Genomic DNA, 25,231 nt, shown 5'->3' on the forward strand with positions numbered 1-25,231 from the left:
ATAAAATAACACGGCCTAACACTCTTGAGTCTTGACATAGGCCATTATATTACAGGGGTAGAATAGCATGATCATCTGAGGATGTAGGCGATTTCACCAGAGGTGGCCAGCATCATAAGGAGATGATTTCGGCATTCGGATTTCGGCCATTATTTTAGAAAGGTGACGATATTCAAAAAGCCACCACAGGATGTCAACAATGCCAGAAATAAAGTCTGCGGTTTGTTCTCGTTAGCAGCCTGGAAGATGACGATCATATGTCAAAGTAACATATCACCACTTCATGCTGTGCACTTTGGTCTGGTGTGTAGCTATTTATCACTGGTGATTGGTTGTTCTGTTGTCCATTTAAGTGCAACTTCCAGGGGATACATTTCGAAATGTTTGGCTTTAAGAGTTGATGAGGAGTGACTGAAAGCACCATTAGCTTTGGTGTCTGAGGCTCGACCCTCTCGTCTGGGTGGGAGGTTTAGATAATCTTGCAGGTCGTGGTGGACTCACCTTTGTGGGCCACACGCGATGCCTATATGGTAGATCGAGCCTGTGGATTTGGACACTATGCTGATCAATTTGACTGTAACAACAAAAATAAAATCTTTAAAGGTTTTGCCAGAATGAAACATGATGTAACAACCTCCTAGGCTTTCAATTGAACTAGTCAGTCCAAAGTGTTGTTGTACTTTATAATGATTTGAAGCTACACACAAATCAAAAGCATGAACGCACACCCACAGAGAACATTGACTGTGTTCATTATTTGCCACTGCCTTTCTTTAAAACTGACTCTATACGTGATGAACAGAAAATGAAGCCAGATATTTCTACCTTTTATGAAATGGTTACCTAACAATCATGACCTGCACAATCGCACACTTCGTGTTACTGCACGAAATGTGTGTTACACACAGTCCTCTGGGCACGGCGAGTGAAATTTTTCAAATTTGAGCTCATATGAAACAGGAGGCAGTGCGATGTCCTCGGGGAGCCGAGCGGAGTTGAGTTACACGCAGTTTAAGTGTCTCCCTGCTGCACGGTGTGTTCCATAATGCTACTCCTGCCAACAATAAAGAGCACAGAGGCCTGGTATGCTGAGCCAGCACTTCTTGTTCCCCATTTTCCCTGCGTTCGGGAGGAAAGTTCAAACCCAGAGATGCAAACTCAAAACACCAGCACACATCAGAGAAGATATGACTGAGTGCCGATGACAGATTGGTAGAATTCATGCCAGTACACGTGCACCTCTTGTAACAGTGTGTGTCGAGTAAAAATGTACCGAAATATAATACAAAACTCCACCAAAAACATGGTGTCACATGCAAACACATCGTATCTCTTGCTTCAGTTTTGAGTTAGATGTGAAGCATCTGCAAACCCGACGGTATCGTCCATCTACAGAACTGCATGGACAAGCGGTTTCAAAACAACCGGCGCCACCTACAGGCAACAAAGGTAACAGCTTCTTCAATTACAACACTTGCAGCTCCTGCTGGCAATGAGCGTTGTAATCGCTTTTGGGTTTGTCATTTTTTTAAAGCTGCTGTTTTTTCATGTGCATTTAAAGATGTTATAACTGATGTTTTTATTTAACAACTATTACTTTTTACTCAAAGTGTCAGAATCATAAGCTGGCATGCCGAATACATGACATATTTTGAGGTACATTCATTGTATAAAAGCTGCTGGACAGCTACTCGGCAACCCCGGCCTGATATTAGTGATATATTGTGATTGGTGGGAATTGGCGTTCGTTCATGTTGCGTCACTCTGGGAAGCTCGAGCGTAGGTGTTGATAGATTATCTCAAATGTAAAAACATCTGTCAGTGAGTGACAAAAGCAGTGTGTCAACGGAACGATTGACACCCATCAATGAGTCGGCCAAACGCTCAATCAATCAAGCAATCTGTACCGTTGTTCAAAGTCCCGAAGGCAAAGCAATCTCAAAGGTATATGAAGTGAGAAAGTAAAAAAACAGAATTCATTCTTGTATGTGTGTCACAGCAAGACATTATCGACGAGTGTCGGTCCTTGAACAAGATGCATTTGGAAACCCTGCAGTAAAATACTGAGGTGAGATGACATTGCAATAGAAAGCAATGAATGTTTCCGCGCGGCACTCATTTTATTTCCAGATACGTTTTCTAAATTACTTTTTTTTGTTGTAATTCTCATTTCTGTCACAAGAGGCTGATTTGCACAACCCATATATTCTACATAGGACTAAAAACTCTCCCAGGTGAGTTTACATTTGTAAAACTTGCCAACACACAAACAACACATTCTTACCCCAATGTGTAAAATACCGCAGCTTGGTCATTGTGCCTAAGCTTCAAACTAGGACGTTCTAGGATGGTGAACAAACCCACTGAGTTAAGTTTAGAAAAAGGGCGTGGTTGACGGATGACTTGACTCATGGGATGACTAAAGGGTGACTAACATTCACAAGACTAACGACATGTGACAAAGTGTCAACGTTTGCTTTTACTTTCACACGGGACACTAGATGTCTCCTGGACAAAAGTCCTGCGTTTGTTTTTGGCCTCTCTGGGCTTCCGTAGTCCGTTCACTCTCTGGAGCATTTTCAACATGGCTTCTCCAAGCTGAGTCTAGCATCCAAAACTCAACTCCTCTGTTCTTTCGCTTGAATTCAGGTGTTTGAAATGTCCAATGATCAGATCTCTGCCTCGATCCATGATTTAAGGACATTGAGCCTTTTTCCTTTTGCTGCTAAAAGATTCATGCACAAACTTCAGGCCAGAAAGAAATGTATTAGTTAGTTATGCTCCTAAATATTGAACGCATTCTCAGTCATCTTCGGGCCAAATTTACTTTTTCTTCAAACCATTTTCATAATTTCAATAGAAATCACTCAATATGACTGATGCATCGTGAATCACTTCAATAAATGATCATAAAAGAAAGACAAAGTGTCCTTTTCAAACCAAATGACATCGTCCTTAAAAGAGCGAATGAACCCAGAGCACGTGAGCATTTAGATCATTTGTATGAAGTTCTCAATATCTCTGGATGCAAAGTGCAATCACTTTGCACTTGTTTGGATAAGTATAAATAATAACCTTGAGTCTGTGGTTAAGCTGTCATGTTTGCTCGACTGGTTCAAAATGTAACGCAGGGTGATAGCAGCACTTAAATGGTTTCAGAAACACCAACAGGCTCAGGAAGCCTGTTCAGGACTGTAGAACCGAAATATTATCTTAATGTAAGTGATATTTTTAAAAAGGACCTTTTCTCAGAAATCTTCACTTCAGTGTCTCTTACATCCACCAAACTCTCCAATTGTATTCCCATCTACATTTTGAAGGTTTTCACAGAGGGGTTTGTTCACATCACATCCATAGCCTGATGTATACAACATTGTATTACTAAGAACATGGAGATTTGTTTATGGCTGTTGACAGTATTTTCTGATTTTAGATTGATACAAATTCCCTCCGTAAAAACATTTGACTTCAAAATGTCAAACGAATTTGAAACCTCATTTTATAGATTTCTGTTCCTGAAATGTATTCAAATCAGCACATATTTCTCCATCAGCTGGGAAGTTTTAACGGTGATGTCTGTTCAGTGTTTTTACACTCCCCCTGTAGTGTCTCCTCTTAAAATGAAATGCATCGTGTTTCTTAATTACGAACTCCTTGAACACATTTTGAATAGACAGAATATCCCAAATGTGACTCCATCGTCATTTTTCTAAACTAGTGGGCACATCGGTCCTCTCAAGTGTAGAAACACAAGAACACACACACACACACACACACACTTTTCTTCCCCGTCTCTCCGTCTTTCTTGCCAACGCCAACGTTGGCGAGTGCAGCGCTCAACCCTTTCTTGCTTAGTCAGCTGAAAGTATGGATGCAGCGCGTCTGAACCAAAAGAGCCTCTCTGCATTCCTGTGGCAGCATCTAAAAGGAACATTTCAGTAAAAAAAAAGGAAAATCAGCCGTGCCGTCCTAATGAGATCAAGATGGATTATGAGCTGCACTCTGCAGTGAGCTGCCAGCGCCCGACACGGCCCGCCGTGTGCCGAGCTGCTGCTCCCTAAGATGTAAAAGGGCAACTTTTAATTTCATTTCTCCCCTCGTGGAAAGGCATAATAAGTAATCGTGTTACTCATCAGCCCTAACTCTGTGCTCGGGTTATGTGCATTACCGCGGTGAGAAATGATCCGTCTGAAATTTAACCCGGCACTTACCTCTAAAGAGTTATATGCCCGTGGGGGGGTGTTTGTGTGTGAGGAGGAAAGAGAGGGGAGGGTATCCCAGTGAGACGCACAGAGTGAAGTCAAAGGGCATCCGGCTGCAATTTCAAGACAAATCTCCTAAAGTCCAGTTCATCTGCACGCAGTGAGTCAAAGAAGAATATCAGAAGCTACAGATGAGGAAGCATTCATGTCCGTTTGCTCGGAGCTCTCCAACATGCTTGTGAAAGTGTTAAACTCTTTCCCTTTGTCCTGTGGAAGTCCCAGTGTTAAATAAAGAGGTTGAATTCAGGGGAACTGTGGTAATATCGTGTTAGACTTCCACAAAGTTGGGAGGCTTGTCAGAGACACACGAATACAAACGCACAAATATATTCTAACTTATATCCCCCATGGCCATTAATGATGTATCCCACAATGCAACTCAATATCATCGTGTCTTCGACTTCTCGTGTCTTTTAAAGTCAACAGACAAACCGCTGGAATAATCTCAAACCATGGCGGGACTCTTATCAAACTGTTCCTTTTGCTTTCAGAAGTTGTTGTTGTTGTTTTTTTCCCTTCAACGTTTCTTGAGCACCTTTTAAAGGCAGCATTCTAACCACTTCCTTTCACCTTGATATTAGGCTAACTTATGTATTAGCATGTACGTCTGATTGACCCTTAGCTAAGTGTCTCTCCTCAAACGCAGACTGGCCAATCATAGCGTAGCATCGGCCAACTGTCTCGTGGTATATGCAGATAGTTTTTCACTTTTTTTTATTGTTGGTCATAAAAACTGATGGCCGTGTTGTATTTCTTGCTACTCAACAGAACTCACTGCTTCGGGAAGGAAAACAGGTTGCCATTGACTTTTTTATTTCCCAAAAATATTGTCACTGCTGGAAGCACTGCAGACAACATTTCATTCACCGCCATTGTTTTGGGATGGCAGAATCTCAGCGTCATTGATTTTAAATGTGGGTGAACTGATGACGACATGTCGGGAATGATGGCAGAAAAATAAAAGAGCAGTTCAACATGAATTGGTGATTTCCGTCAAGTGGTACTGATGATGTGACAGCTGCTCTTGATGATGCTCTAAACGGTAATTTAACTGTGTCGTTGTACTTGAATCCTGGTTTTTGTTTCCACCGACTGAATGTGATACTGAGTGATGAAAAACTGCTCAATTGTGAAAAAGATTCACTTCTTCTCATTCTGCTCATTCCGTATGCTGAAGGGGTTAAAATCAAACGCACCTCCAGTCTGAACACCATCAGATGAGTCAGTGGCCGTTCATCGGTTGCAACAGTTTTCCGTTCCCCTCCCCCGCTCCCTCCCTCCCTCCACACCACAGTCCAGTCATCCCTTCCACATCCAGGCCCCAAACACAACTTCCCCGGCACACTCGTGAAAAACAATTCACTTCTTTAGCTCCGTCTTATGAATATTCATTAGCTCAATCAATGTTGTCATTTTCTTCAAAACGATTGCAATTGAATTAGCATAATTAAACATTATCTACGGTAATGCCGGTGGACGAGCAGCACCGGCGAGACTCCCCAGCCGTGTTTCCATGTGTGTCAGCGCAGCACAAGCATGATGGATCATATAATTATGATTGGGAGACAATGGGAGCCCTACGGCATTGTTATTAATGTGCTGTTAATAACGACGCACCCTACATGAAAGGGCATGTCTGCAAGAGGGTTTCTGTCGGTGTGTGAGATCGATTTTGTGTATTTATGTCTGTTTTTTCCAATCTTACATACATGAGAGAGTGTGTGTGTGTGTGTGTGTGTGTGTGTGTGTGTGTGTGTGTGTGTGTGTGTGTGTGTGTGTTTGTTGCTTCGACCAATACTCAACAATATCAGGCTGATATTGGCCTTTTGCTGGATCAATAACAACCACTTCGGATATCGGAAACGTCATCACGCTGTATTTTTTTATGGACGCTGTCTGGACTAATCTCCCAAAGTGTTCATTTTAAAGGTTTTTGTAGATGAACTGGAGGATCAAATGTTTATCTCTGGCTTGAAAAAATTCTCAAAAAAATCGCAAAGCTTTAAGACGTACTCCAGCAACTGAGTATTCCATAAAGTTGGATGACGTGTGAGAGACAGGTTTTTAAAAAGAATGGCCAAAATTGATCGAGGCAGAGGTATCCCAGTCACTGGATCCCACAATTCAACATAAATATAACATTAGCTGTCCTTGCAAAAGTTAAACTATTCACTCAAGGATATGACCAAAGCACACTGGTGCTCCATTTATAAGGAAGTAAGTGGACATATAAGGCCAAACATGGACTTTTACTTTTAGTAAATACTGATGAAGTTAATGCGGGACTAAAAACAGATCCCTCAACAACAACCTCTCGTTTGCGCGGGTTCGTATATTTTCATCGAACAAAAATGAAAGCAGACAGTTGGTCTCGTCTCGACTCCCTTCTGGATTATCCATTCAGACAGGCTTTCCTGCTGCTTTCTTGCTGGTAGCATAGCTTGCTAACCTTTTTGCCAAATGTTTTGGGTGCATTTACGCCGGCCCCTTCATGCGGTCAAGCACTGTTCAATTTCAATCCCATCACCCGGTACTTATTGTCATGTGAACATTTGAGTCAACATTAACGTCCTTTGAACATAAGAACAGATCTCTGGGTAAATCTCACACATTTCAACAACACTGACTGAGTGTTGTGTAGTTCTTCCACTTATTGGACAGCTAGTATGGTGTTAAGTACTTTACAACGTATTTATTTATTCTGCGGTCGTGCTGTTGAGTGGTAGTTTCTAGTGTTTGTTTTGCTACTTTTATTTTGCAACATCCTGTCGAGACTGACCATGTAGTGTGCGTCTGGTTTTTATTGGCTGGAGACAAAGATTCAGCTATTTATAGGCTGTGTTTTCATCCGCTCTGTGAAATAAAACTCAAACACCGAAACGTGTCGGTTAAATTGTGAAACATAGCGACAACACATTCGATGCAGCTTGGATCAAAGTTCATGAAATCAAATATGTGGTCCTCACAGTCATCACATTCGTCTTTGTCTCGTTCCCGTCATGGTCTTAATGCAGTTTTAGGAGACGAATACGCTTGAGAGTAAGCATGCTTTTTTTGGCACGAGATCAGTCTTTCAACTCTCAGTTGTGACCTGAAAAACCTTTTCTGTAAACGGTACCTTTGCATGAGTTCATACCTGCAGCGCTGGCATTGAACCTCCTGTTGCAACCGGGTGAATCCCAGAGTGAACCCGACCACGAATCCACGTGTTTCCCCACGTGCATTTGGGCACGTCTGTCTGACGAGAGCCAAGTCACTGAACAGAGACACCGGGTGACTCATATGGGTGCGTTTGAGTGTTCCTCACCATTCACCACAATAACACAGACCTCACAGGCCAGCGGCTCCGTGCCCAAACCCATCCATCCCGATGACAAGCAGTGTTTACATAGTGATGGTTACTTACAGACAGACAAGCTCGCGCTGAAGTTTGATCTATGTTTCATACTCGGCCGCAGTAAAAAGCTGCGACCCACAGTGGAGAAGCTGGCGACCCGGCGGCCCCACTTAATCTTTTGATCTACTATTGACTCCTATTTCTCTCATCACTCTTACAGCAAGTAAAAAAAATATATATATATATATATATATATATATATATCTGCCCACGGAATGAGAAAATGTGTCACTGAAACAGTCTCAAGAGTTGTTGAAGATAAAATTGCAGTGTGTTGAAATGAGTGAGACCATTTGGAGAAAGAAAGAACTGATGGCAGCTGGAATGAACTTTTTAGAGCTTCACGTCCCATAATTCCTACCAGTTAAGGATGTTGCTTTCTGCAGGATGCCCCCTCTACATCTGAACTACCTGACCTCATGGGAAGGTGTGTAAATTGCAAGACATTTTAGAGACATTCAACGTGTCATGATACTGCATTGAAGGCTTTTTGTGTGTTATTTTACGTCCCGTCGTTGCAGTGAAAGTGGCGCATAACCAACATAATAGTGGGGATTGAAAGAAGTGCATATACTGGGTAGAATGAAACTAAAGTTCTGAAAACACATTACAAACATCACTGATGTAACTTCAAAATAACTTTATAAAAGTTGAAAGTCTCGTCTTTGTTTGACCCATCCTCCTCACCAAAAGTAGTTCTCACTTCCTCTGAGCGTCGCATATTCCCACGTAAGCATTTACACTGCAGTAAATACAGACATGGCGTGAAATGAAACACAAAAAGCTGTTTCTTTACGCCATATGCAGGACATTCTCACCCCAATATGTCAAACACTGCAGCTTGGCCAGTGCTCCTCAGCTTCAAACGTCCCCCTCGAGCATCATCTCTGGAGGCAAGTCACTGATGTACGCTTGTTACATGCACAGTGACTTTTCAAAATAAACTTCCCACGTCACAGGAAGTTGGGTCTCGGCAACAACACCATTTAGACATGGTTAGGAAAAGAGCGCGGTTGACATTTCACGGACGAACGACTCACATCAGGAGCGAGTGACGAACTAATCACGTGACTGTCGACACTAACGGCGAACGTAACTCACGACTGATCGTGATCAAATGTCTTACAAATCATCAAACACCACAAAAATGATTGGGATGTTGACCCAGCATCAACAGATATATCATTGACTTTTACTCTCTCACTATATTATGCTTTATTACACATCTGCAACTTCTGTTTAGTCGTGTCACGCTTTTGTTTTGACACACGAGGCTAAGTCGTTAGCCTGACACGACTCCAACACCGGGCTCGATGAACACGCAAGACAGGACGCTTTCATCTCAAACTGCTGGATTCAAGCTGATGGATGAGAAGATTTTTCCATTAAGATGTAGATTTAGTTTCGAACCAACTGAAAGAACATTTTCGAAATAAATCACAATGACAAGTATCTCTCTCCGCCAGCAGACATTTTCATTTGTTGACACTTGGATTTTTTTTTCTTCTCTTTGCCGTGTGAGAACATTAGGTACAGAACATATTGATCTGATATTATTACTGATCATTACAGGCCTTACTCTACCTCGAGACACAAGAAATGGAAAAGACAGAATCATGCTGTCATCTCAAGTCGTGTAATTGTCACAGTTAAGCGACTCTGGCAGCTGCGACACTTTGAAATCGCAGGTCAGGACTTTAATACCCGGCAGTCCGAAGAGAGAGACGGTCCCAGCTCGTGGCCCGCGGCGCTCCACCGGAGTTCACAGAGGGCGGAATAAAGGAAATTATACTAATAACTGGCGGTGGGGTGTGCATTGCGGGTTATGTAATTGTACTCTATATCAATCAATAAAGTCTTGACCTGGGAAATGAGCAGCACTAAGCCTGGGAGTCGGTTCCTTGGCACCTGCTGTGAGCGCTGAAATGAAACCCAGCGTGCAGAGAGGGGGGGGGGCAGCACTGCAGAGGGTCTGTATGTTTAATACGCTGACTGACAGGACTGCAGTGTGTTGCAATGCATGTTGGGGAAGGGGGCAATCACAGTAGATGGTCATATTTCTCCGAAATGTGTTGCTCACCACAGGCTATCAAAATACAACCTGCACCAGATAACGCACGGCGAAAGCACCGGTGCTGTATGGCAGCTCATATGTGCACTAATTCCATCATACACGTCGCGCAGCCCCCCGTGACAACAAGGGTTATTGTACTAAACAATAGCAGCTGGATGCTTAATGAGTATACTGAGTTCTACTCGGCCCTGTAGGAACACAATACACCAGAGGACAGTCTGAGTTGCTAAGTGGAGAGTCGGCACATCTGTAAAGCCCTCCAGAGGTGGAAAACCCTGAATATGAACATGTCAGATGGAGCAAAAATAAATAATCTTCAGATAACAGGACAGCATGTGAAGCCAGGACATGTTCTATAAATGAAAGAGGTCTCTACGTGTTCTGTAATTAGATAGAAAGTACACAGAGTACAGATGTGTAATGCTTTCCTTTCGTATGCCATCAATCATGCTGTAGCATGTGAAAAAACCCCACAAGGTATGTAGCTGAGATAAATATGGACCGACAGCAGTCAGATACTCAGCCGCAGTAAAATCAAGTGTAACTGCCAATTTTCACACCAATAAATGAATGCTCAGCTTCTCTCTGGTTCATGGAAGTTTGTTTTTTTCCATTTATTGTGTTTCTTTGAAAATGTTTTTTATATGTTTTTATTGTTCTGTATCTATTTTATTGTTTTCATTTTATTGTGCTCCCTCTACATATTTCTTTATTCTCCGTGTTCATTAGTCTCCCATTGTTTCACTGCTTCTATTTCCACCCTGCTTTTATTAGTCCGTCACCGATGAAGCACTTTGTTTCTCAACTAACTGATTTACTGGAGGAGCTATAAGGTCCCCGTAAAAATGTTCCGCCACACAGAAAGTGATGCTTTTATGTTCGTGGCTTGTTTAAAAAAAGAGTTTGGTTGTGAGCAATATAATGATATTAATGCTGCTGCAATGCTGCTATTCTGCCACCAACATTTGGTTGCTGTTGTCACAGTTTTTCTAGCAGTTGCAGTTTAACTCTCATTGTTAATAAGGCCTTTACACACCGGCGGCGGGACTAATACTCATAATATTTTGCATTAAAACTATTTATACCGGCATTTGTGACAGTTGCAACACTTTTTCAATAAACGGTTTGAGTGGATGTGCTCAGGCAGAGGACCAACGAGTGGATTCACGTTGAGCCAAAGTCTGTCTGAGGTAAACGGTTGTTCAGCCTAAACTGCTGGAAGCTGCTTTAATGAGTTAACATGAGCGCCTCTGATGAACAGTCACCGAGTGTAAACGAGAACAGAATATCTAACATGTGACTACCAAGCATCCGCGCTGTTGTCTCGTTGTTGAGCTCTGTAGCTTACATGTTGAACGGTGCGACTGGTCGATGCCTTCATCCACGATGCAAAAGCTCAGAAACAAACAACCTCATTCCATAGAGAAAAAAACTGCGCTTTTTTGTCGTGTGTCAATCACGTAACACAGTCCTGAAGAAAAGACCAATCAGTCAAAAATAAAAGACCCATATGGATGGAAAGTGTCGGGGCTTCGTGGCTTCAATACAGTTGTTTGTGTCTAAAACCTCCAACCTTTAAAATGTCCCTTCAGAAAGTCGTCAGCGACGTCAAACGCTCACGTCCATGTTTTTCTAAACATCCAGAGGCTTCGGTTGGATCGACAGTCACAAGGCCAACTGGTCTCCAACCAACATTCAAGAAAACTTCAGCGAGAAACGCTTGAAGAAGGTCAGAGCTGAAAGGCCCGGTCAAAGTGATTGTCATGGCTTTGCAGAGAGAAGTCTTTTGACTTCTTTATAGGTCAACGGAGTGTTTCTTTCAAAGGTCACAAACGTACGTCTTTCCGTCAAAGCCCCCCCGACTCCCTTCTCTCTGATCTCTGACACATAACGCAGCGGTAAAAGTTCCAGCGTCACAAACGGCCGGGCCGAGTCTTTGGGAGCCGAGCTTCAGTGGGACGAGCCACAATCACGCAATAATAATCTCTCCATCAAATAAAAGAGGGAAAAAATCTAATAAGCATATTAACGATGAGAGAAGAGTGATTTTTAATCACAGATAAGGATTTTATCAGCCTTTTGCGGGCATAAATCTCTCGCACACTTCAGCCTGTCTGGAAGATATTGCAAACTGGATTGAGCTCGTGTGGGACGGAGTGGGGAGAGGAAGAGAGAAGTCAGTTCATTATGACAACATTAACTCCGGATCCATCCGTTTTCCACACTAAAAAGGGGGACCGGAGCGGAATACAAATCCAATCTGCTCTGAATAATGGAATCATTAATATCGTTTTAATAAAATGTATGTGTCCTTTGAATGATTCGGGGGTTTTTCCCTTTTCATAATCTGGCTCTACCCCCCCCCCCCCCCCATACAAAGAAGGCCCTGAGAGTCAACTCTGTAATTAAGACACATTAACATGTAACACCTAACAGACTGGCTCAATTACCACAACGGCTATTAAATTATATTGGAGCGAGGCGCTGGAGACGTGGTGTTCGTTATGGAAACTGCTATCTGCATATTTCACATCGCCTTTATGAACTCGTAAAAAAAGGCCGGCAGGAAGGAAGGCCTCGTATTCTTTGCGTACTCGCATGGGTTTGGATTGCTGCTTTGAACTTGTCGCCTGCCAGGGTGATATGGACTCAACTGCAGGTTCCTCTGGAGTAGAGCGAGTTCATTCGGTGAATTCACAGGACTGAATGAAGCCACGTGGTGCGGACAGAGCGGCCGCTCATACTCAGCTGGCTCGGAGGCGACATGGCTTCACATTCAGACGACATAAAGCAGACCATTCAAATCCCATCGCATGCAACAAGAGCATTCGGCCTCCTGTGCGTATTCGGGCGCCAGAGCTGTGTGAAAGGGATGGAGGTGGTCCAGCGGTGCCACGGTTACGCAAAGAGAATATTCTTTTGCACTTGAGAATGAAGTGCATGTGGCAGACAGTCTCCCTGGAACAGCCACACTGCAGTTTTGGGGTTTGAAGCATATCTGAGAAGCCTCAGACGTGGTGTCCCCACAGTGAGGAAATATGGATATGTTTAAGTCATCACTGCCCTTTGCTAGAGCTTTAGGTCATTGTTTCCCTGTGCTGTGGCGCCCCCTGCTGGATGCTTATGTTACTGTGGCGTACACCAGTGGTTGTGGCTTGTGACCCCTAAAAACAAAGAAACCGCTTCTCTCCCTCGTAACTGATTAACATGTCAACCTGTTGAGACTAACTTCGAGGGATTTTTCCCGAGGAAGTAACAGTCATGGAATTCACAAGAGTTGTTTTAATTCCGCTTCCCTTCACCAAGGGTAAGTAGATCACAGTCATCGATATTCTCCAGAAAAGTACAGGACATTTTTCCAAGAGAAAATGTTTCTCTTCCCGACATCACAGCCTCCAGGATTAACATTCAGAGAGAAACGTTTGTTTTTGTTTTTACCAATAACTCAACCAATCAAACTCTTTCTGACAAAAGCTGCTTTTGATTGATGCATCTTCCAAGCTGCTTTTGATTGATGCATCTTCCAAATAGACTTGAGCTTCATTTCAAACATAGTACTCTGAGAAACGTGTTAATTACAGTTCTTTTGCAAATGAAAAATCAAACTTTTCCCTTTTTGGTGAAACTTTACGTACAAAAACCAAAAATACATTATCTTACATCTCATGCAAGAGCAAAACACTTCATTCAAAAACATGATAACTTCTAAAAATGATATTTTTGCAACTTTACACAAACACCAAATAAATAGCTCTCTCCACATGCCAACTGCACTGATGCACTAAATATAATATAGCTACGGTCATTTGCATGCTGTAAATATAGATGGACACAAACACAATCGTGAATCAAACGAATGTGTTCATTGTTGGAATGCTGTTCAGCATTCCAACAATAAAGATGAATTGTTCTTCGAATCTTTATTCAACTTCTATTTCTTCCGTCCCACCTCTTCTTCTCCTTCATTTTTTAAAACCGTTCAACTATCAAAATGTTCAGCTCTTTCAGCAGAGGGGTGCTATGACTTTTCATATTTCTAACCTTTAAACTTTTTGAATTATTAAGCTTTTTATTTTCAATGGGATCTCTATGGAGACTATTTTCAAATCCTCTTAAACTTCTTCAACTTTCAAATCCTTCAACGTCCTCATACGTTCCGCTACAGACACCATTTCAACGTCACAATGTTGAGAAAACCCTCAACTATTGCCGCATAATTCAGCTTTTTGATATCTTTTAAACTTTTTGAACTGCAGCAATTTAACTTTTATGATTTTTCAGCCCTTTTCTGACTTTATAATGGGTGTGTGTTGCGCAGCTTAGAGTGCGTGATGTCACCGCTAGAGTGAAGAGCAGCTTGAGATTCTTGTGAAAAAAACATTTGTGTTTTGCCACTGTGCCCACAATCTTCACTCTTCATGCATAATTTCTGGATGTAGAAGCAGCTAATATTGTCCTTGTCGTAGAAAAATGACTGTGGAATCCCACAGATTTCCACATTTGACACGGAAGCCGTTAATTGAGAGGAAAACCAACTTTCTGCTCCATAGAGACCAATGTTAAATTTTGCTTCAAAAACATCTTCCACAGAACACGGTACCCCATTTCTAGATCGCCAGTTAAGCCACATTTTTTACACTACAGACACAATTTTTACAAGATCTGTTTACTACTACTACTACTTATTCTACGACTACTACTGTTATATTAAATACTACGACCACTATTACAGCTATTACTATGACCACTGATATGAATAGTTCGACTACAACTTCTACTACTACTGCTACAACAAATATCACTACTGCTACAACTAGTACTTATTCAAATGCTGCTAATACTTACTGCTAATAATACTTATCCTACAACTACAACTTCTACTACTACTACAACAAATATCACTACCGCTGGAATTCTTTTAAGCTACAGAAACCGTTCAAATATCAAAATGTTCAGCTCTTTCAGGAGAGGTGTGATATGACTTCATATTTGTAATCTTTAAACTTTTTGAATTATTCACCTTTTTGCAATTGTTTTTGAATTGGATATCTATTTTCAGCAATGTTTTCGCAATTAATTTCAGTTTTCAGCAGGAAATGCTTTTTCTAGTTATGAATACTCGGGGCACGAGAAAAAAAATGCCTCCATGGCCAGTGTGCTGTGAATTCAGTCCGCTTTTGAGGCTCTTACAGTCGGACAGGTTTGCAACAAGGACCCCCTGTCTCCCCTCTGGAGCTCGATAGTGGCCACCTGGCGCCCTCCTGTGGAGAAAGTTAGGTTTGCAGGTTCAAAAGACACTCATTCATAGAAAGTCATTGCTAGGGAAGTGGGGTTAAGCGGGATAGTACTAAAATAAAAATAACTAAAAATAATGAATGAAACAAATCTGTAAAACTGTATCTGAGCAAAAAAACAAGAACTAAAAAATAAGAAATAGAAATAAAAGCAAAGTACTGCAAAGGTCAAGACACATGAATAAAGAATAGAAAAATGTACAAACAAAACACTATAAAATATAAATACGTAGTCCTGAAATGAAACCTTCCTTGTTGATTCAACTGTATCCTCAATTATATTGACAGGTGTTTCTATTATTTTGTCCACCACATTTATATCAATCAAGGTGGCCCCCCCTTTTTCAGTGTTTAGTAGTACAATTATTCTTTCATATCATTTATATCAAATGCATTGAATGTGTTTTAATTATTTTATGTTCATTCCGCACACATGACATCAGTGGTGGGCCCTCAGGGCCAGCAAAGCCTCCTCTGCTTGCCAGACAGAATCACAAAGTTATAGCGAATTTATTATTTAATAATTTTTCATAAATACACGACATGTATTCTAAATATTCTTCCCATTATCTTACTATCTCATTGCACAGCTCCTGTCTCCCTCAGTTGCTCTGCTTCCAGTGCAGCTTGTTTTAAGTAGAGCTTTCATCCAATCAGATTTCACCTCTGTGTCTCTAGGTAGAAGAGAGGCCCGAGGCCTGCAGACTCACAAGTGCATCCCTTTGCAGTTTAAGTAAATGGGGACGATGTTGTTGAGTGATTTTGTGAATATGTGGCTTTTCCATGAATAAATAATAACCCGTAGCTGTGTCATCATGAGGTTATTAGGAGCTGGTTCAACTGTAGTAGGACGGCACTGAAGGCCCAGGTATAAAACACACGGCCCACCACTGGTAACAAGTAATGAGAAGATGGAGACATGCTTTCACTTGATGGTTTAAATGTAATATTCAGAAGATATGGTTGAGCATAAAACACTGGTTATCAGAAACATTGGACTCGAGGCTTCAGTTGAAGGAGGTCTTCATCGTCTCATCAGCTGTATTTTAATGTGACACTGAAACATTTGTAATCCACAAACCCTGTGACTCAACACTGAGACTCGGTGGAGTTCCTCTTCAACACAGTTCTGCTGACGCTGCTTCACTTCAAAAGGACTCCAGTGAATCAGATGTAAAGCTGACAGTGATCGTCTCATCTGGAGCTGCAAACTCTATATTTCAACTCATGGCTCCGATTTATTTATCAGTTTCCTTTGAGGTGTTCTTTCATTACAACTGGTGTGTGTGTGTGTGTGTGTGTGTGTGTGTGTGTGTGTGTGTGTGTGTGTGTGTGTGTGTGTGTGTGTGTGTGTGTGTGTGTGTGTGTGTGTGTGTGTGTGTGTGTGTGTGTGTGTGTGTGCGTTGTTTCCTTCTTGTTTGTTGGAGCTTTCTTCTTCTTTCTTCACATTGAAGTGTTTTTGCTGAACTCTGCTTTGTTGAAGGTGTTTCTCAGCTTTCAGGAGCACTGAGGATGTTCACAGACAATAAGTACATTCTATATGTATTTATCTTCTTCATCTGATCGACACATGTGATCACAGTCATGGAGCATCAGGACGTTTACACGAAGTCATGTGACGTCCTCACGTGGTTTCTCATGAGACGTTCAAAGGCAGATACATGAATCATCCACAGGGGGCGCTGTCACACTGCTGACTTCACTGTGAAGGTAAACACAGATAAACTCAGTTATTGATCAGCAGAGAGAAACTCAGTTATTGATCATCAGAGAAACTCAGTTATTGATCAGCAGAGAAACTCAGTTATTGATCAGCAGAGAAACTCAGTTATTGATCAGCAGAGAAACTCAGTTATTGATCATCAGAGAAACTCAGTTATTGATCATCAGAGAAACTCAGTTATTGATCAGCAGAGAAACTCAGTTATTGATCATCAGAGAAACTCAGTTATTGATCAGCAGAGAAACTCAGTTATTGATCATCAGAGAAACTCAGTTATTGATCAGCAGAGAAACTCAGTTATTGATCAGCAGAGAAACTCAGTAATTGATCAGCAGAGAGAAACTCAGTTATTGATCATCAGAGATAAACTCAGTTATTGATCAGCAGATAAACTCAGTTATTGATCAGCAGAGATAATAATCATAAATAATACTATAATAATGAACAATAATACTGCAATAACGATAAATAAGACTGTCTCAGTAAAGCAGTGAGAACAAAGCATGAGTTCTTGAGATCAGATTTAAACTCTAATCTTTTATAAAGTGCTTGAACAACAGGAAGTGATGAGGGGTGAAACAGAGTCTCAACGCTTCCAAAGTGAAAAACAGCATCAGGTGTTCAAACATCAACAGAGGTGTTACATTTCTCTTCTTCAAGCAGTTTCCAGCGTCCGCAGCTCTGAGTCACTTCAGGAGCACGTGGGCTGTCGGACAGAGATGACCTCATCTGATGCTTGTGTTGGAGAAGCTCTCTGACTCTCTTCCTGCTTTGCTTCTCGTTTCTCTGCCTCTTGTTTTCCTCTCAAAGACAAACTGTGAGGTGAAATGCTGTTTCGTGGAGACTCTCTTGTGTTGTGTCGTATTGTCTGTGCTGATGCTTCAGGCCTCATGTGTGCTGAGACCAGCGTGCAGGCCTGTACTGAACACCTTCACGTGCTCACACATCAATAAAAGCCCTTGTTGGATATGGAGCTCCCCTCCATCTCATTCCATCAGCAGACGCTCTGATCGCACACAGACCTGTTCAACACAACAGATAATAAGAGTCTGAGAAACTGTCCTGCTGCTCATCAAGTGCAGCTGTGAACCACTGTAGTGCGACGTCATGTGACGTCTGTGCACGTGACGTGACATCAGAGTACACATCATGAGAGAAGACCCGAGCAGCAGGAGGTCAAACACTCCTTTCACATGAGAACAGCAGAATAAAGCCCCGCGTGTCCGCGTCTCCTTCATCCTCTCACGCGCTCAAACAACATCAATACTTTCACTTTCATTCACAACCTGAGTGGCTCACTTCTACCTAGTTGCACGTGACGTCACGCTCAGCTTAAATTCCCATTGGCTCAGATGGAGGTGGAAGGCAGCGCTGCTTCTTCTCTCTCCCGCAGTTCAGTGCTGATCCTGGAGCAGAGCGGACCGGATCACTTTCTCTCTTTAAGAACAGAAAGCACCAGAAGTTAAGATGCGACATTTCACTGTGGAGCCGTTGATTCTGTCTCTCCTGATGATACACCTTCACGGCGCGGCAGCAGGTGAGTTCACTCTTTGTTTGATAAGTTGTGTGATTGTAGAAGAAGGAAAGCTTCGTGTCTTTATAGACTGTGTTCATCAGTTGAAGCTGCTTTTGATCGTCTTTGATGTTTAGCTCCAGGACTTCCTCGTTGACCACAGAAAATGTGGTAAAAAGTCAGAAATGCTCTTAAAGTCCACGTTCGTAGATCCTGTGTGTGCAGCTCAGTGATTGGTCCCGACATGTCTCTGAGGGAGCCGCTGTGTCCTCGAGTGACTGAGTGAAAAGGACAGAAGTGTGTTCTTTCTCTCTCTGCTGTCGCTTTGATTTGGGACATTATTTCATCATATCAGCAGCATTCACAGCGAAACGGTGTGCACGCGCTTAAAGCTCAGACGTCAGCATGACGCAGCGCAGCAACAGTCCAACACCAGTCCGACGAGGAAAGAGCATGAAGCATGACGTCACAACAGCACGAGATTTAGTGCTCTTTTCTATTTCAACATCGAACTTGTTGGTGTTTGATGTAGAATGTGTGCTGCGGTTCATTCAGTGCTGTTTACAATCACTGTTATTGCGTCAACGATGTCAATATTTAGTGCTAGTTATTGTCATTCAGTGGACAGAATGAACATATTCATACAGTCAGGAAACACGTCAGCACATTTCATCTCTCAGGCTGCTGTGGAGGTTTTGGGACTTTTACTTTGAAACAACGAGTCAGTTGATGGTTGTTTTCCTGCTGAAGACAAACTACTTCCTGCTTTGTTGCTGTAATATTTAATATCGTTCACTCATAAACTCAATCACTGACAACCTGAGTGGCTCACTTCTACCTAGTTACACGTGACGTCAGGCTCAGCTTAAATTCCCATTGGCTGAGCTGGAGGTGGAAGGCTCAGACTTTCAGCATTACTCATGAATCATCTTGTTCTTCAGTCTCTTCAGTGTTCACTCCTTAAACAAGATGCAAAGTGTCATCCGTCACTAAATAAAACATGTTTCATGATTGAAAAGGAAGAAGAAGAAAATCATATTGTATATCAGCCTCTCACAGTGAATCAATAACAAACATATTTATATTTAATTTCAGAACAGATAGTTTTAAAACAATCATCAGAAATATTAAAGTAAACATTTATTCCTGTGTGTATTGAGTGCTCAGCAGATATTATCAGCATGTATTTATTGTACTGTAGTTCTTTTTGATTCTGTGAGCAGCAGAACAACATTGTTCAGTGATTTATTAAAGCGTGATATCTAAACTGAAAGTGATGATTTTATCTTTCTGTTCCAGTGATTCACTCTCTGAAGTATTTCGACACTACGTCCTCTGGAGTCACAAACTTCCCAGAGTTTGTGTATGTTGGGTTGGTTGATGACGTTGAGATCAGTCACTATGACAGTAACACCAGGAGAGTAGAACCCAAACAGGACTGGATGAGCAGAATCACAGCAGATGATCCTCAGTACTGGCAGAGGGAGACTGAGCGCTCTGTGGGTACCCAGCAGGGCTACAAAGCCAACATGGAAGTAGCAAAGCAGCGCTTCAACCAAACTGGAGGTTTGTTTATGTTTCACACATTTTGTTGATATTGTCATGCTGTACTTTAGTAAACAGATGTCACACACACACACACACACACACACACACACACACACACACACACACACACACAGATGAAACGGTGTGACTCAGCAGAAACATGACTGACACTGAGTCGACTGGATGCTGCTGTACATCTTCAGTGATGAAACACGTTATGAATTTGTTTCGATAGTTAAACGAATGAATTGGCTACATTTCTGATAATCAGATCATAATTTCAGTCTTTAATTGAAGCAATAAGTCAAACATGTTGTAGTTCAGGTTCCTCAGTGTGAGACTTTGTTCCTTTTCTCTGATTGATGTCGTTGTGAATGAAATGCTGTTCAGTGTTGTTCAGACTGAAGAAGCACTTTAAAGAGTTCATCAGACTCTGAACTTAACGGCGTCTTCACACTTTACTGACATTTACACTGTCAACTATTTATGGATTCATTAAAAATAGTCATTCCATAATCAGCAAAGACGAGAATAATGAGTTTGAGCCCTAAATATGGAGAATAATACAGAGTAGAGTCATTGAACTTCACTCTGGTGTGTTTATGTCTTCATGAACATACATCGTGTTAGAATAAGGAATCTATTAGTTCAACAGGAAATGAATTGACTTAAATGTTGATCATCAGATGATCACTCAAGTCTTTCATCAAGAAAACATGTCAAACATTTTCTAGTTCCAGTTTCTCAAATATGAGAAAGTTCTGCTTTCCTCTCTCTCTCTCTCTCTCTCTCTCTCTCTCTCTCTCTCTCTCTCTCTCTCTCTCTCTCTCTCTCTCAGGTGTCCACATTTTCCAGAGGATGTACGGCTGTGAATGGGATGATGGGACCAATGAGGTCAAAGGTTTTTATCAGTTTGGTTATGATGGAGAAGACTTCATATCATTTGACCTGAAGACAGAGACATGGATCGCTCCAAAACAACAGGCTGTCATCACCAAACACAAGTGGGATAATGACAGAGCCTGGATAGCACAGAGGAAGAACTACCTGACTCACAGCTGTCCTGAGTGGCTGAAGAAGTATGTGACCTACGGGAGGAGCTCTCTGATGAGAACAGGTAGAATCACATGACCTGATGTAGTTTCATAAAGCTTCTGTTGTTTCTGACCAACAGTCACATGACAACACATGTCAGCCACGTACAGAGAGCTGCTGTGTGTCACACCTTTCTCCTCCCTCACCTCTCTTCCTCTCTCTGCCTCCTTCTCTCCTTCACCACATTTCCTCCCTCACACTCATCACCCCTCTGTCCCTCCGTTCTCTCTCTTTGTCTCTGAACTGTTTCTGTCTGTCTCAGTTTCTCTCTCTGTCTCTTTGCTCTGTCTCTCACACTCACTGTCCTCCCTTTCTGATCATCTCACCTCTTCATCTGTTTGTATCTCCCTTCTTTCATCAATTCAACCTCAATGACATGTATTTGCATTGCATACATACATACATATATATCTATATAGTGTGTGTGTTACCAAGGCATTTAAAACACATTCATCCAACATGAATGATGATATGAATCCACAGTAAATAATAACACTGAAGAACCTATAACCCGTCTCTCTCTTCCCTCTCCAGAGCTTCCCTCAGTGTCTCTCCTCCAGAAGACTTCCTCCTCTCCAGTCAGCTGCCACGCTACAGGTTTCTACCCTGACAGAGCCACACTGTTCTGGAGCAAAGATGGAGAGGAGCTCCATGAGGACGTGGACCTCGGAGAGATCCTCCCCAACCACGATGGATCCTTCCAGATGAGCGCTGACCTGGACCTGTCATCAGTCCCAGCTGAAGACTGGAGGAGGTACGACTGTGTGTTCCAGCTGTCTGGTGTGGAGGAGGACATCGTCACCAGACTGGACCGAAAGGTGATCGGGACCAACGAAGGTGAGGCTGAGATCAGGTGTGATGAAGGTGGGAAGCACACCTTCAGTTCACTGGAACACTTTGTGTGTTTTTATGAGGACGGGAAGTTGAGTTCAGTTCAAGTTTATTCAAAGTGTGCTGACGGTCAGAAAGGAGTTTGAAGACGTTTGTCAGAAGTTGTCGTCGTGTCAAAAACCAACATGAGACAGAAAGCAAGAGAAACACACAGCTGGACAGAGAGAACACAGCTGGACGAGATCAACAAGCAGAGAGACAGTCATCGTGTAGAGCAGATAAAGAAAGGACAGACACATGGTGTGTGTGTTCAGGACTGTGGTCTGCTGGATGAACGGATGTTCTCCTCTTCTAACCTGCTTCATCTCTTCAGGTTGTGACGATTTTATTCTTGTTTTCTGCTCAACAGAGAAGCCCGCTGACATCACCTTCATCATCATCATCGCTGCAGTGGCTCTTCTTGCTCTCGGCATCGCTGTGGGTGGATTCATGCTTCACAGGAACAGGAACAGGAAAGGTGAGAGACCCGAACACAGACGTTAGTGTTTCAGTAGTATTTGGATTTTCGGCATTTTCTTCAGAATGTGACAGAGAAGCAAACTTCAACAGTCAGCGGTAATGTCATGATGACATGACTAGAAGAGACAAATTCATATTTTATATCTAACATTCATTTCTATTGATGTTATTTCATCATATTTGCTTTTATTCTTCATAATATATTATATCTGCAGTTTTATAGAATCGACGAACACTTCAAGGCAGCTGGTTGTTTTCTACGTGTTCTTTTAGACTGTTGATGAAAGTAATTTGGACTTTTGGGGGGAAAATAAATCAAAACAGTATTTTTGTAATTAGAATAATGTCAGTTTTTTCATGCACATTGTTTCTACAAGGCTCAGATGATGAATAAAACCTCTTTCATCTCCGAGAGGAGTCAGAGTGAGCGGTGTGCTTAGGATCACTCAGTCACAGGTTTACTCTGTGGAGCTGCTTTTGCCTCCTCCAGTGATGACAGCGTGATGATGTCAGAGAGAAGTGAAGTCTTCATCAGTGGGAGGGGCTAGAAGAGGGGATCCTCTCCACTGGGAGGAAGCTGCTACAACACATTCTGACATGTTGGCTCTGGAGAACTAAAACGTCGTCTTTGCTTTTTATTTCAGCCAATTGCCCTCTGACCTCTGAGCTCTCTATGAAGCTGAACCCTGAGGCTGAACGCTGAAGTCAGCGCCCTGCACACAGTGAGTTGCTTCATACGGGACATGAACTGTTCACAGCTGCTGTTAAACAAAGCTGCTCTAAACTAGCAGCAGAAGAAGCTGCTGTGATCGGTTCTCTGTCCGCTGTAGAAGCTCTGGGACACGTTGTCGCTGTGAAGAACATCTTTGACTTCTTCCACAACAAAGGTGAAGCTGCTTCATCTGATGTGAAGTGAGATGATTCAGAGAAAGACACAGATGAGTTCAGAAAGCTTCACATCAGCAGCTCAGATCACGTCTCAAACATCAACCTTTACAAACAGGGACACCAGTTTATCAGATGAAAATAAGCAGTTATGACTTCATAAGCGTGATGGTTCAATATTACAGAAGGTAACACTTCTGTGACTGAGTCATGAATATTTGATGTCTCAATGAGTCTGTAAATATGTGTCTTTGTTCTGATTGAAACATTTGTGGTGAATGATTTAGTTTTCTCTTTGATGTGTTTCTTTTCTTTTGGTCTCTTCAGGTTTATGGATAAATATTTCACTGGATCAAGAAGTGGTGCCACCACACTCTCCTCCATGAACTGTGACCTCACCACTTCTTCATCGTTCATGTCATGAAGTCATTGAATCTAGCTGTAGATGCTCATCGATCGGAACACATTTGAAAGCTATGAGCAAACATCAGTGGTGACGTGAAATGATTTGGATCGTTTGGTTTCAACTGAACAAAATGTAATTTCCTCTGATGAGACGTTCTTAAATCAAACGAGGAAGATTATTGTTGGAGATCTTCAGAACAATGAAAGCATCACAGCACTCTGCACACACAAAGACGTGTTCATCTCAAACAAATCCTCCATATTTACACTTCAATGCTTCTGCTGTTGGGTTTCTGGTTCAATCGATGTTGGTAACACACACACACACACACACACTGTCGGGTCTGGTGATGTGAAGACATAAAGCTTGAGATCAGAGATCTTTGTCAACCAGTCGAGTTTCTTCTCTTTTCATACTGAGGAAGTCGTTCTCTGCTTCTCTGCTTGGGTTCCATCACTGGGGGAAACGCTGCAAATCAACCAGCAGCATCCAGAAACACGCTGCGGGAACCGGACGCCCGGAGTCTCCCGTAGGTGTCGGTGTGATGGTTTCCTATCTGTGTCTCTGCTGCTGGTGAACTGGACTCCAGCTCTCTCCCAGTGTGGACTGGGATTGACTCCAGTCCGCCTCCACTCTCAGCAGGACGACACACCTTTATTTCACACTTGTGTGAATAGTTTGTTTGTATGTTTCCTTGTTTTCTAGCAGCAGGTCAAAGGAAAGAATCATGTATGTCTCTGCGTGTTTTCTTCAATAATCAAGAGGATGTTTATTGTTTCATCTCATCTTTTGATCTGATTTGAAACATTGTTTTATGTAAATGAAGGCTTCTAGTTTCTAAAGGGCAGTGAGATGTTTGAAGCTTCTCAGCTGATAGAAATCTTCTTCAATATGTTTCCTGATAGTATTTAGGGACGAGGAGGCTGTTGGCTTTACAATGAATGCTGATGAAGCGGCTCTATTTCATTCCATTTCTACTTTTGTTGTGCTTTTCAATAAAGTGCCCAAAACTCCAAATGTGTGTCTCTGTGATTCAGCAGATATGCTTATGCTTATTATCACCACATATTCTTTGTGACTCAACCTTTTAAAAGCAGAAGCGCACACAGGTATGACGCTAATAAAGTTCCTCATCGAGCATCATATAACCTGATGTGTGATGCTGAAATAAGGACTTTGTGTGTTTGTAGTGTGACGACCCCTCCCATCCACTAGGGGTCTGTGTCCTGTTTGCTGCCCACTCTGTCTTTCAGGATGTTGATCGGCAGCTCACGAGCCCCACCTGAGCCTGCTGGAAATAGCAGCTATAAAGATGCACCACCTGAACATGGCGCTGTGCCTCACCTCCTCTCGGCAGCGGCTTCTTTTGATTCATTCTTTGGTTGTTTGTTCGTTCAATAAATGTCTATTTTTTACTTTTACTTAAATGTCTCTTTTTAAGATCCACACACATAATAACTGTTGTTATGTAGCAGCCCTATGAATATTATATTCATTGTTCTCATGGAGCACTGATGAACGTGACCCCCACCTGTAGCTGTTAGATGATGAAGAGGGAAAGGGAACCAAATCCAGTAGAAACATTGTATTCACAGAAACACAGCTCACTTCAATCATTACTGTTCATCAGTTACTAATGTGGAGTTTAGCTTTTATATCTGTTTCAAAGAAACAATCAATGGAC

At 42.1% G+C, this 25,231-nt stretch overlaps 1 protein-coding gene across 4 annotated transcripts; it reads left to right on the forward strand.

The window, feature by feature from the left end:
* The first annotated feature begins 18,148 nt into the window (after positions 1-18,148).
* Positions 18,149-24,581, forward strand: LOC306789352 (major histocompatibility complex class I-related gene protein-like). 4 transcript variants are annotated; one of them, XR_013772647.1, is made up of 8 exons: positions 18,149-18,287; positions 19,563-19,829; positions 20,650-20,928; positions 21,441-21,743; positions 22,147-22,254; positions 22,901-22,960; positions 23,223-23,329; positions 23,469-24,581. XR_013772647.1 is itself a non-coding variant. In XM_079285263.1 (7 exons), the coding sequence occupies exons 1-6, from the start codon at positions 18,218-18,220 to the stop codon at positions 22,957-22,959; spliced, it is 1,086 nt and encodes a 361-aa protein (XP_079141389.1). In that variant the 5' UTR covers positions 18,149-18,217; the 3' UTR covers positions 22,960-22,978; positions 23,469-24,580. The 4 variants fall into 4 exon arrangements, 2 of the variants coding, with proteins under 2 accessions (XP_079141389.1, XP_079141390.1); XR_013772648.1 differs by having other exon boundaries at positions 22,147-22,246; positions 22,899-22,960; XM_079285263.1 differs by lacking the exon at positions 23,223-23,329 and having other exon boundaries at positions 22,901-22,978; positions 23,469-24,580.
* Positions 24,582-25,231: the final 650 nt, after the last annotated feature.

This window comes from Melanostigma gelatinosum (assembly GCF_949748355.1).
Source record: "Melanostigma gelatinosum genome assembly, chromosome: 15".
NCBI classification, from domain to species: domain Eukaryota; kingdom Metazoa; phylum Chordata; class Actinopteri; order Perciformes; family Zoarcidae; genus Melanostigma; species Melanostigma gelatinosum.